We start from the raw sequence: 18698 nt of genomic DNA, 5'->3' as shown, positions 1-18698 counted from the left end.
ACTGAGAGATTTCAGCTGCTGTCTGGGCTTTAACTGCCTTCCTTCCTTCATGTGTTCAATACCTTTTTCCCTGCGTCAATTAATTTTATTATGCATAACTTCATTTGTAAACCAATTAGATTTGCTTTCTTTGCACGTATGGATTTCTTTTGTTGTTTCCAACATCCGGGAAAAGTTTCAAGTCAGCAGCATCTTTAGAAATATGTTTTCTGAGAAAAATGGTGATTGTTTAATACTTATTCTTCCCAGGTTGCTAATAATATTGACTATAAAGTGTTCCAGTCAAACTAGAATAATTCTATCTCCAGAAGATTAATACGATATGAAATCCCCTGATGTGTGTGTGTGTGTGTGTGTGTTGTTTCAGCATCAGATGTGTGTGCTGGTCACCGATATGCTGGAGTTTCTGCCTGTGGGTCGAGGGGAAGTGAAGGCGTCTCCGGCCCAGGCTCATAAACTGCGACTCTTCTTCTCCTCCTCCACCGGTCTGTGCGTCGCCGTCTACCTCTCTGTCCCCAAACGCAGCCAGTTCTGTGTGCTGCAGCTGGTGGCCAATGAGAGCAGCCGCTACAGCCTGGACCACATCTCCACGCTGTTCTCCACACAGGTACTGGAGCAACGTGCAGTAAACCTCGTTCAGGCGACTGACGGAGCTGTGCTCATCATCAGTGTGTGTTTGTGTGAAACAGGAGACGCTGGTGGATTTTGTCTTGACGGCAACTGATATTTGGGCTCTGTGGCTGGATAACGACAACCAGACGGTGGCGAAGTACATCAGCTTTGAGCAGTGAGTACTACAGAGTTTGTTTTTTTATATATACACAATATCATGATAATAGTTTATGCAATATCCGTATCGCAGCGAAAACACTCTATATTAACATTGGCACTTGTTTTTTAAACTGCAGTAACACTACAGGCATGTGGAACCAGGTGTTCGTCCAGCCGTCGCCAGAGGAAGAAGTTCACATCGGAGAAGACCAAGATCCTCGGGTAAAAATACCGATACCCGATGCCGTCAAAACAGGGTGTCCGCTGGTTCTTAAAAAGTCTTAAATTCACTGAAATATTGTGTTGTAAGTCTTAAAATTAATTTAAATAGTAAATATGCAAATTCTCCTAATTAATTTCCCAAATCAGGGAAGGACAACTAAAGCAACACTTCCCTCTAAACGAACTTCCATTATTATAGATTCACAAAAGTAACTGGGCCATTAGGAAAAAATCTTTAGTGTTTAGTCTTGTATAAGTCTTAAATTTCATTCATAATCGTCTTAAAGTCTTAAATTTGACTTGAAGTAACCTGCAGAGACTCTCTGCTGTTATCGTCTTGCCTTAAACTGTTGTCTGTTCACAGGAGATATATCTGGACGTGCTTTTTTCACCGCTACGCTTCACAGCCTCGGCCATCATCAAAGCTTTACAGGTACAAATCTGCTCGCTTCATTTTACTTTGCTTCGTGCCAGTTATTGAGGGTTTCCCCAACAAGCAATTTTGAGTTTAATAGACATCTAAATATAGACGGCTTGGCTAAAACAAGACTAATTGATGCCTAACAAGATGTCTAATTATAGCCTAAAACGTGACTAGTCTTCAAATTCGCAGAATAGACAGACTTCACATGTCCGTCCATCCAACCATACAAGTTTAGTTTTGAGCTATTTTAAGATGTCTTTTAGACTAACTGACAGCCCAAATTTAGCCTTATTTTTTATATCTTGGCCATCTATGTTTATTTGTCTATTGGATGTCTTTAGGATGTCTATTGGATGTCTTTTGGATGTCTTTAGGATGCCTATTGGATGTCTTTTGGATGTCTATTGGATGTCTTTTGGATGTCTATTGGATGTCTTTAGGATGCCTATTGGATGTCTATTGGATGTCTTTTGGATGTCTTTAGGATGCCTATTGGATGTCTTTTGGATGTCTATTGGATGTCTTTTGGATGTCTATTGGATGTCTTTTGGATGTCTTTTGGATGTCTTTTGGATGTCTTTTGGATGTCTTTTGGATGTCTTTTGGATGTCTTTAGGATGCCTATTGGATGTCCATTGGATGTCCTTTGGCTGTCTTTAGGATGTCTTTTGGATGTCTTTAGGATGCCTATTGGATGTCCTTTGGCTGTCTTTAGGATGTCTATTGGATGTCTTTAGGATGACTATTGGATGTCTTTTGGATGTCTTTTTGATGCCTATTGGATGTCCTTTGGCTGTCTTTAGGATGTCTATAGGATGTGTTTTGGATGTCTTTAGGATGACTTTTGGATGTTAATTAGATGACTTTTGGATGTCCATTGGGGTTTTTTTAGATGTCCATTGGATGTCCATCGGATGTCCTTTGGACGTCGATTGAGTGACTTTTGGATGTCCATTGGATGTCTTTAGGATGTCTTTTGGATGTCTTTAGGAGGTCTGTTGTATGTCTATAGGGTGTCTATTGGATGACTTTTGGATGTCTTTAGGATGTCGATTAGATGTCTATTGGATGTCTATTGGATGTCTTTAGGATGCCTATTGGATGTCTTTAGGATGTCTATTGGATGTCTTTTGGATGTCTTTAGGATGCCTATTGGATGTCTTTAGGATGCCTATTGGATGTCTTTAGGATGCCTATTGGATGTCTTTTGGATGTCTTTTGGATGTCCATTGGATGTCCTTTGGCTGTCTTTAGGATGTCTTTTGGATGTCTTTAGGATGCCTATTGGATGTCCTTTGGCTGTCTTTAGGATGTCTATTGGATGTCTTTAGGATGACTATTGGATGTCTTTTGGATGTCTTTTTGATGTCTTTTTGATGCCTATTGGATGTCCTTTGGCTGTCTTTAGGATGTCTATAGGATGTGTTTTGGATGTCTTTAGGATGACTTTTGGATGTTAATTAGATGACTTTTGGATGTCCATTGGGGTTTTTTTAGATGTCCATTGGATGTCCATCGGATGTCCTTTGGACGTCGATTGAGTGACTTTTGGATGTCCATTGGATGTCTTTAGGATGTCTTTTGGATGTCTTTAGGAGGTCTGTTGTATGTCTATAGGGTGTCTATTGGATGACTTTTGGATGTCTTTAGGATGTCGATTAGATGACTTTTGGATGTCCATTGCGTTTTTTTTTTTTAATGTCCTTTGGATGTCTATCGGATGACTTTTTGGTGTCGACTGGGTGACTTTTGGATGTCCTTTGGATGCCTATTGGATGTCTTATTGATTTCCTTTGGATGTCCTGTGGATGTCTATTGGTTTTTCTTTTTTTCTGTCCATTGGATGCCTTTTGCATGTCTTTTTGATGTCCTTTGGATGTCTTTTTGATGTCCTTTGGATGTCATTTGGATGTCTATAAGACTTTCACCGACAGCCCAAATTTATCCTTGTTTTAACTAAGTCCATGTTAATCTATGTTTATATGTCTATTGGATGTTTTTTCATGTCTATTACACGTCTTTTGGATGTCTTTTAGATGTGGTTAGGTTGTCTATTAGAAAACATTTCTTGGGTGTCATTTATTTTTCCACGACAAAACAAAACTAGCTGGAGACACCAGCACAAAAACACTCAGCAACACATTGTGTTCATTGTCATTGGGGAAACAAGAAATCCCATTATTTTTTTTTATAAATCAAAGTTTCAGCACGCTCCTACTGACATTCTGATACATTTTCAAAATTGTTTGTCATATATTTGATGATTCATTTTCTTTTTCCAGATTTATAAGCGAGGTCCAGAACGATATTCGGATCTATCATGGGAGGAGCTGAAGAAAGAGGTCACGGTCACAGTGGAAAGCGAGGTAAATCACTCATGTTTACCGCCTCGTGTTCATTTCTGCTGTTTTGCAGCTAAACATTGATTCCATATCTGCGTGTTTATTAGGGGTGTCAAAATTAATTGTTTCTTTGTTGCACCGCGATGCAGACGCGGACAATTCGGTATCGGTTCAGTAATAATCATAACCGGTTATTACTGACGCCATTTACCTCATATGAGCTCTGTCGCGAGGGAGGCGATCGGGAGTATTTACAACGCTCTAACTACTCAAAACTCATAAATTTTGCACAATTTCACTGTGTGTGTTTGCTGGATCAGTCTTTCACTGACATATACAACAAAAGCCCCTATTTCACTGAGATCGAGAGAATGAAAGTAGCCTACTCCATTTCTCTCTCTCTCTTTCTCTCTCTCTCTCTCTCTCTCTCTCACACACACACACACACGCACGCACAGTTTCCCATTTGACCTGCTGGCGTGGCTTTCCTTCACCTCTGGGCTGTTTTACAGCGTTACTTCTGGATAAAGAAACAAGAGCGTGTCTGCAGAGTTTTCTTCACCGTGTCTATCATACATCAGCTGTGAGATCGCCGCTGCCGCTTATCAGTGTCACTCATCTGTGAAGAGCGCAGCGCGCAAGAGCAAATCGCAATCGTTTTTGTTGAGGGTGTGACCAATCAAAGAGGTGTAAGAGAACTAGACAAGGATCAGAAATTGAGCTGGATAATTATAATTGTTCATTATTTGCTAAATGCTCGTTTTGTTTAAAGGTACAGTTTATATTTCTGACTGTTTGTATTAAATGACAAAATTGTATCACAAATAATATATGAATCTAAATATATTCATACGTTTTAATACAAGAAATGCTGCTGTGAAGAAAATATAAAACTGAGTATGAAAAGCACCGTCAATGCACCGTCAATGCACCGAAATATCGAATTGAACCGAATCGATGGCATGATAATCGTAACCAAACCGTGAGACTAGTGTAGGTTCACAGCTCTTGTGTTTATGCATATTAATCATTTTTAAGAGGACAACTTGTGACTTTTTCTAAATATTTGATCAAAATCGGACCGTTTGGCTGATTTTGTTGTGGTTTGACTATTGCTGACATGACATTAAATGGGTAAAGTGTGTGTGTGTGTGTTCAGCTTCAGGGCAGTGTGACGGAGTACGAGTTCTGTCAGGAGGATTATCGTCTGCTCCAGGTGGAGTTTTGGTCCAAGTTTTACGCCTGCTGTCTGCAGTACCAGGACGTCCTGTCCACACCTCTCGCCCTGCACGTCAGCCCCTCCACCGGCATGATCTGCGTCCTCAAGAAGGTAACTGCGCCACAAGACTCCGAGCTTCTTTTTTAACATGTTATTTTGTGTGAGTGATTAATTGTGGTGTTTGTTTATGTTATTCTTGGTCACCTGTTTGTTTTTATTCCTCTTTTCCAGGGCTTCGTGTCTTTCTTGTTGCCCTGCTTTGCTGTGGACCACCTGTACCTGTCCTCCGATGAATACTTGTTTTCTGAAGAGGAGACTCCTATTGCTGAGGGTGAGACGACCATGTTTATCAGAGAGATTTCATTATTGATCGGAATTACTCATTAGTGCTGCATCAAATATATCTCTAAGTCAATATCGGCTTGTGAGTTGATCAATGGTTGATTATTTTTCACATGATTTTCCTCAGATGCAGAAGTGAGCCGGGATGTCCTGCAGCTGGTTCAGTGTCTGCGTCTGGTGAACGAGTCTCTTCCAGAAGAAATGGCCTACGAGATGGACAAAGCCCTGGACGAGCTGCTGTCCCCGGAGAAAGTGTCCGAGAAGATCCTGGAGAGCCTTTTGGCCAATGACACGTCAGTATCAGCAGAGAGGGTTTATTCCCTGAGACTCTTATTCATTAAGAGTCTATTACAGACATGGAACGTCAGGATAGAGGGATTTGTGCTCTGTTTAAACATTTTACTTTACATTTATCAATGTCATTTGTCTATTACGTGTGTGTGTGTGTGTGTGCGCGCACACTTGTTTGTGTGTGTGCATGCTTGGTTGTGTGTGTTTTTGTGTGTTTATTGTGTTTGTCTTAGTGTGTGTGTGTGTGTGTGTGTGTGAATGTGTGTTTGTTTGCACTTGTGTGTGTGTGCGCGCGCGCGCGATTGTGTCTGCACGCTGGGTTGTGTGTGTTTTTGTGTGTTTGTGTTTTTCTGTTTGTGTGTGTGAACGTGTGCGTTTGTGTGTCTGCTTTGTGTGTTGTGTTTGTGTATGTGATTGTGTGCGCGCGTTGTGTTTGTATGATTTTTATGCTCTAATTTTTGTGTCTGTTTGTGTGTGTCTGTTTGTATTTGTGTGTGTGTTTGTTTGTGTGTGTGTATGCTGTTGTGCATGGTTGTTTGTGTGCACGTTGTGTTTGTTTTTGCTTGTCTGAGTTTTATGCGCTTGTGTTTGTGTGTGTTTGTCTGTTGTTTATGTGTTTGTATTTGAGTGTTTATTTATGTGTGTTGGTTTTTGTGTGTTTTTGTTTGTTTGTGTGTGTGCGCGCATTTGTGCGTGTCTGTTTGTGCGTTGTGGTGTTTGTTTGCGTATGCGGTTATGTGCACGGTTGTGTGTGTGTGTGTGTGCGCATTGTGTTTGTATGCTTTTTATGTGCTTGTTTGTATTTATGTGTGTCTGTTTTTGTGTGTGTGCATTGGTGTTTTGTTTTTATGTGATTTTGTGTGTTGTGTTTGTGTATGTGATTGTGTGCGCGCGTTGTGTTTGTATGCTTTTTATGCTCTTATTTTTGTGTCTGTTGTTTTTGTTTGTATTTGTGTGTATGTTGTTGTGCATGGTTGTTTGCGTGTTTGTGTGCACGTTGTGTTTGTTTGTGCTTGTATGAGTTTTATGCGCTTATGTTTGTGTTTGTGTGTTTGTATTTGTGAGTGTTTATTTGTTTTGTTTGTGTGTGCGCGTTTGTGTGTGTCTGTGTTTGTTTGTGTGTTTGCGTATGCGGTTATGTGCAAGGTTGTGTGTGCACGCGTATTGTGTTTGTATGCTTTTTATGCGCTTGTTTGTATGTTTGTTAGTGTTTGCGTTTATTTGTGTGTGTGTGTGCGTTTCTGTGTGTGCGCGTGTATGTTTGTGTATGCAGTTGTGTGCGCGAGCGTGTTGTGTGTTTTTGTTTGTATGCTTTTTTTATGCACGTGTTTGTGCGTGTGCGTGTGTGTGTGTGTGTGTGTGTGTGTAAGAGTATGTGCGTGCGTAGCATGTATTAGGATTCATAAATGGTCACTGATCAAATTGAAAATACAGCTAATTAGATTGTCTAATTAATAATCGCATACAAAAAAAGTTTGTTTTGACCTCCGATATGTGTTTGTGCTATATATATTATTATGTACATGTAATACAAACACATACATAAAAACAAAACAGTCTTTTCGCATAGATCGTAACATTTATAAACCATTTGTATTATATAAATGAAAAATTATTTATAAATAAACATTTTCATATTTGCATGCATGTGTGCACTTATAAACATAATACATATGCACTGATCACCACACACACACATACATGTATACATCTCATGTCAAAGCAAGCTTATTTAGGTTGCGATTAATCTTTGCCCAGCATTAACAGGCCTCTTGAATGAAATCATGCAATTCAATTGAACTTCCTGTCCTAAACAGCCGTGACGTGAAAATACGCTAATATATAGTTTCCTGTTTGTCTGCTCAGTGCTCATAAGTGATGGAAATTCAGCTTTTAGTCAGTCAAAGTCATTTGGTTTAAAGTGGGAATCCTCTATCACTTACTGAATGCATTTCCGCCAGCTGTTGATCAGGGTGAAGGCTAAAGTGAAGTGTTTTCCTCAGTGGGAACGTGATTGGCGACATTGCAAACAAACTGCAGGACATCTATAACCCCATCGCTGCCATGAACATGCTGCTCCGAGAGCTGGACCTGGAGACTGACGCCGAGCCTGACGCCAGACACGCAGGTAAACTTATACACCTGTTTAATAAGAGCTGAGCTGTTTTTTACTTATTAGCTCCCCTTTGACTCAAATCGGTTTCAATTTTGATTGGGAGTTTGTTGAATCTGCTCGTGTTTTTGTTTTGTGGTGTGTGTTTCAGGTCAGTCTCTGCGAGTGCGCATCAGTCTGTCTCAGCTGTACGGCAGCAGCGTCGCTGCTAGTCTGATCTGTCAGGCCGTTTGTCAGACCGCCATGACCCGAACGCTGCTCTGCAGAGACCTGCTCATCCTGCAGCAGCTCTACCTGCGCATCGGAGAAAATGTGAGTATGCACACACACACGCGCACACTTAGCATGTGGCTGATTCTACAATTGTGGGTGCTATTGAATATGGAGCCAGATTAGTCTCAAAAACAATACATTTACAAAACAAAAAATTCATACACAATTCACATTTACACAATCCAGTTTGTAAACACACACAATTCGTTAATGCATTAATCCAATTCGTGTTTGGAGCGTGATGTGATAACCAGTCTATGATGTTCTGGAGAGAAATGAGACTTGAGTGACACAATAAAAGCGATAATACTGAACTGTGCTTGATAATGTTCATGGTGCTGTTTATGTGTGTTCATTCCTTTGTGGATTTTAGCCTGAAACTCTGGTGTTCCCTGGTCTTTTCCTCTAGCTTGAAAAAAGTAAAGAATTTAAGTGGAGGAAAAAAAAGTGTTTTCAGAGTTTTTCAATATTTTGTCTGCAGGCGTTTATTTCCGGCGGTCCTCAGTTGCTGCAGCTCCAGCAGGACTTGATTCCTCGATGCTCGAATCTGCTTTGCACTTATCACCTGCTCAAACAGATGAGCCTGACGCTCTCCTCATCTGTCCCACTAGACATACTGTGAGTTCAGACCCTTTAAGCAAAGATATCCATCAGTTAAGTCTATAGTAATGGGCCAGATGTCTGTCCGTCCGTCTGTTTATCTGTCTGTCCATATATTGCTCTTTTTATCTATCTTTTCGTCTGTCTGTCCGTCCGTCTATCGTTCTATTTATGTATCCATCCTTCCATCCATCTATCTATCTATCTATCTATCTATCTATCCATCCATCCATCGTTCCATCTATCCATCCATCTACCTATCTACCTATCCTTCTATTGTTCTATCTATAGCCATCCATCCACCTATCCATCTATCGTTCTATCTATCAATCGTTCCATCCATCTATCTATCCTTCCATCGTTCCATCTATCTATATCGTTCTATCTATCTATTCTTCCATCGCTCTATCTATCCATCTACCTTTCTATCTCTCCATCTATCGTTCTATCTATCGTTCTATCGTTCTATCTATCTATCGTTCCATCCATCTATCTATCCTTCCATCGTTCCATCCATCCATCTATCTATATCGTTCTATCTATCCTTCCATCGCTCTATCTATCCATCGTTCCATCCATCCATCCATCTACCTTTCTATCTCTCCATCTATCGTTCTATCTATCGTTCTATCTATCTATCGTTCCATCCATCTATCTATCCTTCCATCGTTCCATCCATCCATCTATCTATATCGTTCTATCTATCCTTCCATCGCTCTATCTATCCATCGTTCCATCCATCCATCCATCTACCTTTCTATCTCTCCATCTATCGTTCTATCTATCTATCTATCTATCTATCTATCTATCTATGTATCTATCTATCTATCTATCTATCTATCTATCTATCTATCTATCTATCTATCTATCTATCTATCTATCTATCTATCTATGTATCTATCTATCTATCTATCTATCTATCTATCTATCTATCTATCTATCTATCTATCTATCTATCTATCTATCTATCTATCTATCTATCTATGTATCTATCTATCTATCTATCTATCTATCTATCTATCTATCTATCTATCTATCTATGTATCTATCTATCTATCTATCTATCTATCTATCTATCTATCTATCTATCTATCTATCTATGTATCCATCCATCCACCTATCCATCTATCGTTCTATCAATCGTTCCATCTATCTATCCTTCCATCGTTCCATCCATCCATCTATCTATATCGTTCTATCTATCCTTCCATCGCTCTATCTATCCATCGTTCCATCCATCCATCCATCCATCCATCTACCTTTCTATCTCTCCATCTATCGTTCTATCTATCTTTCTATCTATCTATCTATCTATCTATCTATCTATCTATCTATCTATCTATCTATCTATCTATCTATCTATCTATCTATCTATCTATCTATCTATCTATCTATCTATCTATCTATGTATCTATCTATCTATCTATCTATGTATCCATCCACCTATCCATCTATCGTTCTATCTATCAATCATTCCATCCATCTATCTATCCTTCCATCGTTCCATCCATCTATCTATATCGTTCTATCTATCCTTCCATCGCTCTATCTATCTCTCCATCTATCGTTCTATCTATCTATCTATCCACCTATCTATCAATCGTTCCATCTATCTATCCTTCCATCGTTCCATCCATCTATCAATCGTTCCATCTATCTATCCTTCCATCGTTCCATCCATTTATCTATATCGTTCTATCTATCTATCCTTCCATCGCTCCGTCCGTCCGTCCGTCCGTCCTATCGTTCTTTCATTTGTTCTATCTATCATTCTATCATTCTATCGTTCTAACTATCAGTCATTCTACCCATTGTTTTATCGTTCTGTCGTTATTTTCTAATACACACTTGTACATAGAAACAAAAGTATACAAAAAATATATGCCTTTATTTTTAAAATGATATTAACATAAATATTTGCATTTATATATCATTTTTATTATATGCATATATTTTATATCTACGTTTAGAAACTGTTTCTAAATAATATGCTGCATATGTGTATTAATTTATACACAATAAATAGCTCGTGCAGCACGGACACGCATATATTATGTATATATATTGACACCCAGCACTAATCTAAAGGTGTGTATTATCTGTGCGTCTCTTCAGAAATGCAGATCTTCAGCATCTCTCAGTTCTGGAGCTCTCCGACTCCTCCACTCCTGCGTCCAGCAGATCAGGTGCATATTCATGGCCACAGTATACACACACACACACACACACACACACACACACACACACACACACACACACACACACACACACACACACACACACACACACACAGGGTGTTAAGAGTTAATAAATGTCGCTGACAGTGTTGTTTCTCTCTCTGGATTTCAGTGTTGAATCCTCAGACCGTGGTGGAGTTGTTCTACCAGAGCGTGGCCCGTAAAACCATCATGTCTCAGATCTTCTCCCAGCAGGACATGGAGAGCGATCAGAGCGTCTTACACTGGCCTCAGATGATCTCCAGTGTCCTGACGCTGCTCTGCCAGGCTCTGTATCCTTCACCTAAAGAGGGATAGTTCACCCAAAAATCAATAACATTTAGATTGTACACATTTTCAGCTGGTTTCCAGGTCTTCATAGTAATGTGAGTAAGTGTGAGGCGAGTGGGACCGACAAACCACCTGTAGAAACACTTTCCCCTCTATGTGCACCAGACACTACTGCTGTAGCACTTAATTCTCTGAACACCAGCAGTTCCTCTGTATTTTTGCGCAGTTCGTCTGTGTGTTGTGTCGTTTATGAGAGATCAGTGTGTTTGCCTTGAGTCATTTCCCCAGCTGGCCCAGCAATCCCAGTTTCCTCTTTCCCGAATGCCTGATGGGAAACTGCCAGTACGCACAGCTCCAGGTGAGACGCCAGGATGAGATGTATTAAATATACCTTATATTATACGAGTTCATATTTAATATCTAACTGTGCTGGAGGATTTGCTGTGTGTAATATGTATGCCTTATAATGTGGAATTGATTAGACTGAAATAAATGCATGTAAAACAGTTACTTTTCCCAGTGTTGTTTAAAAGGTGTGCGTGTGCGTGTGCGTGTGCGTGTGTGTGTGTGTGTGTGTGTGTGTGTGTGTGTGCAGGAATATGTGCGGTTAGTCGGGCCCTGGTGTCAGGTGAACGTGGGGTCTTACCGTTTTGTGTTGGGTCAGTGTTATCTGGCCAGCGGTGAGGGGCAAAAGGTAAGAAAATCTGTGCATTTGGCTGAAATAATAATAGATGTTTTCAGGCTTGCCATGCTTTATGAAAGCACTCACATTTCTGACATATAAGCTCAAGGCCTAAAGTACTAAAAAGCAAACGTAGGTCCTCAAATTACATTTTAAGTTAATTTAGTTCATGGTTTTATTTCAACTGTACTCAAATGTCAAAAACAGAAGGAATAAACTGAGAAATGATTAAACTGAAATCTTCAAAATTATAACAAATTACAAAATTATACAAAAAAACGGACAAACAATGCTCATTTGATCAATATTTCAGAAACCGCATTCAAGTTTCATCAGTTAAGGTATTGAATTCATTGCTTTTCACTGGTTAAGACGGTCAGTTTTTGAAAATTAGTCTGAACTTTTTAATGTACATTTTAATTTTAAGTGTAATGAAAAGTGAAATGTTGAGTACATTTAGGACGGTCACCGCGCTACATATGCTCATAAGCACAAAGATGCTTGTTTTGAAATGAAGGGTGCTTTAAAGTCATTGAAAGTATTTGAATGTGCTGTTTGTGAAAGCGTAGGAATCCTGTCTTATATATGACATTGTAAAGGCAGGATTTTGAGTCTCGGGGAATTTAAATAATAATAATAATAATAAAAGCTTGCATTTAAGACTCTAGATAAAAATGAGAAAAAGCAAAAAATAGAAAAATAGAAAAGGCATTGGTTAGTTGAATAAAACTGAAAGGTCATAAATTCAAATAGGGTATTGAAATATAAATGATCAGTTATGTATGTATGTATTTATGTATTTATATATATGTATGTATGTATGTATGTATGTATGTATGTATGTATGTATGTATGTATGCATGTGTGTGTATATATGTGTATATGCCATGTGTATATATGTATAATTTTCAGCACTATGGATATTTGATAAGCATAAACATTAAAATAATAATATTAATTATTGATGACTGAATATAATTTTTTTTAAATAATGGTTGGTTGGATGAACCAAATTACTATTTACTACAAGTTCAAAGTTATGTAGTTACCTATAGCTGATTTTTATTACTTGAAATATAAATAAATAAATAAATAAAAACTATTAAAAGCTTGTTTAAAATGTTTGCTTTAACTTTCCATATTAACTTATTCCAAAAGCTAAAATGTAATAATAATAATAAAAATAGACTTGTTTCAACACATTTCTAAACATAATAGTTTTAATAACTCATTTCTAATAACTGATTTGTTTTATATTTGCCATGATGACAGTAAATAATATTAGACTAGATATTTTTCAAGACACTTCTATACAGCTTAAAGTGACATTTAAAGACTTAACTAAATTAACTAGGTTAACTAGGCAGGTTAGGGTAATTAGGCAAGTTATTGTATAACGATGGTTTGTTTTGTAGACTACTGAAAAAATATATAGCTTAAAGGGGGTAATATTGACCTTATATTTTATCTATATAGTGTATATGCATTACTGTGATCATTTTGATGACTGTTATCATAATGAATTTCAGGATACATTTTTCTAGAAGCAGAAAGACGTTGTGAAGTGAACTTTGTGTTTTCAGGCATTGCAGTGTTTCCAGGAAGCTGCGACTGAGGTGAATAAAGAAGAGTTTTTAATGAAGCTCACAGGTTCAGATGAAGAAACGGCGACCGCTCCACGATTGCTTTACTACAACAAGGAAAGTCTGCTGTTCTAGATGCACTTAATTCTGCAGCATCTGAATGGGGGTGTAATTATGCATGGTGTTTTATTCTTACAGGTCCTGCGGTTATTGGAGGATATTGGGTTGCCGGAGCTTGTGATTGAATTGGCAACGCTGGCCGTTTCTGAAGCCACCGATGACAAGAGAAGCCAGGTAACAGCATCATGTTTATTTGTATTTTTAATTATTTATTAATTATTATTTTTATTTAATTATTATTGATATTAATTTATTATTTTATTCTTATTTGATAATTATTTTTTTATTTAAGTATTTTTTTTTATTTAACAATTTATTATTATTATTATTATTATTATTATTATTATTATTATTATTATTATTATTTAAGTTATTATTTATATATTTTTTTATTTAATAATAATTATAATAATTTTTATAATTTTTATTTATTTAATTTATATTATTATTTATATTTAGTTATTTTTATTTTTTATTTTTGTTATTTATTTTTATTTTAATTTATTGATAATTTATTTAAATTATTATTATTTTATTATTATTATTATTATTTATGTTTATTTATTTGTTTATTTTGACAAATTGTACAAAATAACCAGTATCACATACACCTTGAAAATAAACAGCTGATGATAAAAATCACTATATCATTTTAATAATTTTAAGGTATGTGCAAACAGTAGCTCCTAATTAATACTAAAATAATCCTAATAAATGCATTAAGACAGGCTAATTAATATATGCAAAAAATGCATTTTTTTAAAACTCGTTAAGTTTTGTTTTCTTTCTTTAATTGATCCTGGAAATCTGCCATTTTCCCCTGCTAATTTTCTAGAATTAAATGGACAAATATTGCAATTTCTACACCTAGTGTAAAGTATGTTGTCTCACTAGGTAACCTGAAATCCCCAGAAATTGGTGAATAATTTTATTATTAATGTTTCCAACCATTATTTGTTGTGTTCTCATGTATTTCTCATAAATGTGCAAAAGTCTAGTCCTCAGTAGCGTGTTTTTTTTTCTTCTTTTTGTAATGAATATTTAAATGTGAGCCCTATAAAGGGTTAAAGTCAGCTCAAAATCGTTCTTTTCTCCCAATTTGTGAATTATTTGTTAATTAAACGGCTTCTGAAAAGAGAACTAATGGTGGGCGGGGCCTGATTTTTGTTCCTGGTGAATTGATTAGCTCTCATGATTGGCAGTTTGATCCCGCCCTCACTCCTGTTGTTGTTAGAGTGAAGGTTATTTTGATTACAGATGATGAAGGAACGTTAGTTTTTAAAAATGAAGCGCATTAATAAATCATTTTATTCCACCACAATATGCCATGAAAATTGAAGGAACAGGTGAGTTTTGAGCTGATGGTCTCTTCTGTTTTGTAGGCTGCTCTGTGGACTCGTATCTTCAAGCATCATCTGGATCTCGGACACAACAGTCAGGCGTATGAAGCCCTGACGCAAAACCCGGATTCTAGCAGGTGTGTGTGCTCTGTTCACTCTCCTCTACACGGTTTGATGTGAAAATGCTTGAACTGTGTGTGTTTCTACAGGCAGCTGGATTGTCTCCGGCAGCTGGTGGTGGTTCTGTGTGAACGCGCACAACTCCGAGATCTCGTCCAGTTCACATATGTTAATTTGCATGACGAGGTAGGCCAGAATACCTAATCAGTCATCTGCCTTGGTTTATATATATATATAAAAAATTGATTTTTAGAGATCAAAAAGTCAGATGTACATCAGTATTCACAGCGTTCAGGGTGAAGCTCTAAATTGAGCTCAGGTTCATTCTGTTGTCACTGATCATTCTTGAGATGTTTCAGCAGCTGTATTGGAGTTCACCTGTGATCAATTCAGCTGATTAGACGTGATTTGAAAAGGCGTACACCTGTCTATATTAGGGCCCAGGGTTGACAGTGCATGTCAAAGCACAAACCAAGCGTGAAGACAAAGGAACTGTCTGTAGACCTCCGAGCAGGGATTGTCTCGAGGCACAAGGCTGGGAAAGTTTACAGAAACATTTCTGGGGCTCATAAAGTTCCAATGAGCACAGCGACCTCCATCATCTGAAGTGAAAGATGTTTGGAACCACCAGGACTCTTCCTAGAGCTGGCCAACCATCTAAGCTGAGTGATCAGGGAAGAGGGGTTCTTCTGTGGAGAAAGGAGCACCTTACAGAAGGACAACCATCTGTGCAGCAATCCACCAATCAGGCCTGTATGGTAGAGTGGCCAGACGGACGACACTCCACGCCTGGAATTTGCCAGAAGGCATCCGAAGGACTCTCAGACCATAAGAAACAAAATCCTCTGGTCTGATGAGACTCAAATTGAACTCTTTGGAGTGAATGCCAGGTTTTATGTTTGGAGAAAAGCAGGCAGCGCTCATCAGCAGGCTAATAGCATCCCTAAAATGAAGCATGGTGGTGTTGGCATCATGCTGTGGGGATGTGTTTCAGCAGCAGGAACTGGAAGACTAGTCAGGATAGAGGGAAAGATGAATGCAGCAACGGACAGAGACATCCTGAATGAAGACCTGCTTCAGAGTGCTCTTGACCTCGGATTGAGGCGTCCATTCATCTTCTGGCAGGACAATGACCCAAAGCACACTGCCAAAATATCAATAGAGTGGCTTCAGAACAACTTTGTGAATGTCCTTGAGTGGCCCAGCCAGAGCCCAGACCTAAATCCTATTAAACATCTCTGGAGAGATCTGAAAATGGCTGCACACCGTCGCTTCCCATCCAACCTGATAGAGCTTGAGAGGTACTGCAAAGAGGAATGGGCACAAACTCCCAAAGACAGGCGTGCCAAGCTTGTGCCATCATATTCACAAAGACTTGAGGCTGTAATCACTGCCAAAGGTGCATCAACAAAGTATTGAGCAAAGGCTGTGAATGCTGATGTACATGAGATTTTTCAGCTTTTTTTATTTTTAATATATTTGCAACCATTTCAAACACTCTTTTCATATTGTCATTATGGGGGATTGTGTGTAGAAATTTGAGGAAATAAATGAATTTAATCCATTTTGGAAAGGCTTTGACAAAAAAAAAATAATGTGGAAAGTGAAGCGCTATAAAGAAGTTGCAGATGCACTTTATTTACAACACCTCTTTGACCCATCACCTATGAACAATTAAATTGAGCCTAATTGAATATCTTGTCAGCACCGCGGTAAAATCCTATATGAGCCTTCATACTCTTGTGTTTTGTGCTTGTGTTCTTTAGGTTGTCAGCATTATTGAGTCTCGAGCGAGAGCCGTGGACCTCATGACACACAACTACTACGAGCTTCTGTACGCTTTTCACATCAATCGGCACAACTATAGAAAAGGTAAAACTCATTCTCAGTGTTACAGGGACGTTTCAGGTTGCCCCTGTTTAGTGATGCAACGATTAACCGTTTTACTATTAACCGTGCTTTAATTCGTCACGATTATTTAAAGGTGAAGGCTTCTCAACACCGCGTTTCTGCATGGAACAAAACTGCTGCAACTTAAAGTTATGCCAACTGAGTGCTAGTTTGAAGTTCCGAGCTTGTACACCATGCACACCGGATTAACTATGGCTGAGGCTATTAACTAGTCACGTATCGCATCTTGTGCTTGCATAATAGAGCGACAGACTCGTGCTTTCCAGACGCACATTCTAGTTGAAAGAATGCCGCCAGTGCCCTACACTGAGAAAAAAAATACAAATGAAAATTACTAAACAATTGTGTTATATAGTTGATCAAAAGCCTTTCAGACAGAGGTTCAGCTGCCTTTGAATACATTTCATAAATGTAAAAGGGAAATACTTAGCTATTATTTAACTTGGATTACCATTAGACAAATACTACTACTTCATATATTCATTTATTTACTGATTTTTTTAGATTAATTTTAATTTATTATTATTTAATTTATTTTATTTTTTATTTTAAATTTATTTATTAATTTATTTTAAATTCATTTATTTAAATTTAATATTTTATATTTACATTTTCATTTATTTTTCATTTATTTACATGTAATTAATTTATTTATTTTAATTGATTAAAATTTATATTACTTTAATAAAGAAATTGTATTTTTTATTTATTTTATTTATTTAAAATGTATTAATAAATTTTTATTATTTTAAATTTATTTATTTACATTTTATTTAATTTTTTTTCATTGACCTTTATTTTCAGTGTAAAATTTTTACTTATGTTTAAATGCCAAAACTTTTTTCACTTATTTTTAAGTCCAAAGAGAATTGGACTATTGTTTGTTTTTTATTATTATTTTGTGTCGTATTATTCGGTTACTGAGCAGCAATAAATAACACTTAAAATAAATGTAGTTTCCTTGTGATTTTCTAAGCTAGCAGTGTTTTAAAATGAATGAATGCATAATAATCGTGATAACCGTGATTATTCCTCAGTCTATAATCGCACAACTAAAATCTGTAATCGTTGCATCCCTACCCGTTATTCTTTTGTTATGTTGTGTGTGATGTAGCTGTCAGTAAATGTAAACATAGATCCACCTATTTAAATGTGCAGTTTGTATTATTGCACAACACAAAGCTTGGTGTAAATGCCAAGATGCGCTTACATTTTGAAAATGACCATTAAAAAAAAATCTATGCAGTGTTTATTATGAGAACATTTTTTTTTTTATACCTTGTAAACCAATTGCAGATACTCAAAACAATTCTTACAAACATTTAGAAAAGCATATCAGTTTATCTTAAAGTAAAGTATAAGTCATTGATATTGTGTGCGTGTGCGTGTGCGTGTGTGTGTGTGTTTTAGCGGGTACGGTGATGTTTGAGTATGGTATGCGTCTGGGTCGGGAAGTGCGAACTCTTCGAGGGCTTCAGAAGCAGGTGAACTGTTACCTGGCCGCTCTAAACTGCCTGCGTCTCGTTAGTCCTGATTACGCCTGGATTGTGCAGCCTTCGTCTGGAGCCGCGGTGAGCCTTAATGTGTGATGACCATTTTCCCTGTGAAGTAACTGCAGAAATGCTGTTTTTATTAGCTGTCTAATTTCAGTAACTTTGAATGTAATGATCATACTAAAATGAGCAGAAAATGTACATTCTTTTGATCTAATTGAATTCATCATATCAAAAAATCAAGATGCAAACATTTAGACTTCTAAATTCTACGAATGACTGAATTTTTTATTTTATTTTCGCTGATGTCATTTTCATCTCGTCTCGATTCCCGCCATTAGCATT

General features: G+C 37.5%; 1 protein-coding gene across 4 annotated transcripts in view; it reads left to right on the top strand.

Moving 5' to 3' along the window:
* Window positions 1-18698, top strand: part of nup160 (nucleoporin 160) — a 40888-nt gene that overhangs the window by 8930 nt on the left and 13260 nt on the right. Inside the window, exons 7-27 of one of the 4 annotated variants that reach the window (XR_015525576.1) lie at window positions 368-607; window positions 690-787; window positions 909-993; window positions 1358-1426; window positions 3700-3783; window positions 4919-5089; window positions 5210-5309; window positions 5448-5613; window positions 7615-7739; window positions 7876-8036; window positions 8479-8615; window positions 10713-10783; window positions 10947-11106; window positions 11393-11462; window positions 11700-11798; window positions 13370-13490; window positions 13568-13663; window positions 14872-14966; window positions 15039-15135; window positions 16716-16821; window positions 18271-18431. Coding sequence is in view for 2 of the 4 variants with exons in the window: in NM_001423844.2 (NP_001410773.1) it covers window positions 368-607; window positions 690-787; window positions 909-993; window positions 1358-1426; window positions 3700-3783; window positions 4919-5089; window positions 5210-5309; window positions 5448-5613; window positions 7615-7739; window positions 7876-8036; window positions 8479-8615; window positions 10713-10783; window positions 10947-11106; window positions 11393-11462; window positions 11700-11798; window positions 13370-13486; window positions 13568-13663; window positions 14872-14966; window positions 15039-15135; window positions 16716-16821; window positions 18271-18431 (2508 nt within the window). In the remaining 2 variants the exon portion in view is untranslated. Of the gene's footprint in view, window positions 1-367; window positions 608-689; window positions 788-908; window positions 994-1357; window positions 1427-3699; window positions 3784-4918; window positions 5090-5209; window positions 5310-5447; window positions 5614-7614; window positions 7740-7875; window positions 8037-8478; window positions 8616-10712; window positions 10784-10946; window positions 11107-11392; window positions 11463-11699; window positions 11799-13369; window positions 13491-13567; window positions 13664-14871; window positions 14967-15038; window positions 15598-15663; window positions 16822-18270; window positions 18432-18698 lie in introns of all 4 variants that reach the window. The other 3 variants (XR_015525577.1, NM_001423844.2, XM_087310516.1) reach the window with 3 other exon arrangements.

The sequence above is a fragment of the Danio rerio genome, chromosome 25, assembly GCF_052040795.2.
Source record: "Danio rerio strain M-AB ecotype USA chromosome 25, GRCz13ab, whole genome shotgun sequence".
NCBI lineage: Eukaryota > Metazoa > Chordata > Actinopteri > Cypriniformes > Danionidae > Danio > Danio rerio.
This window is presented reverse-complemented; position numbering and strand designations above follow the sequence as displayed.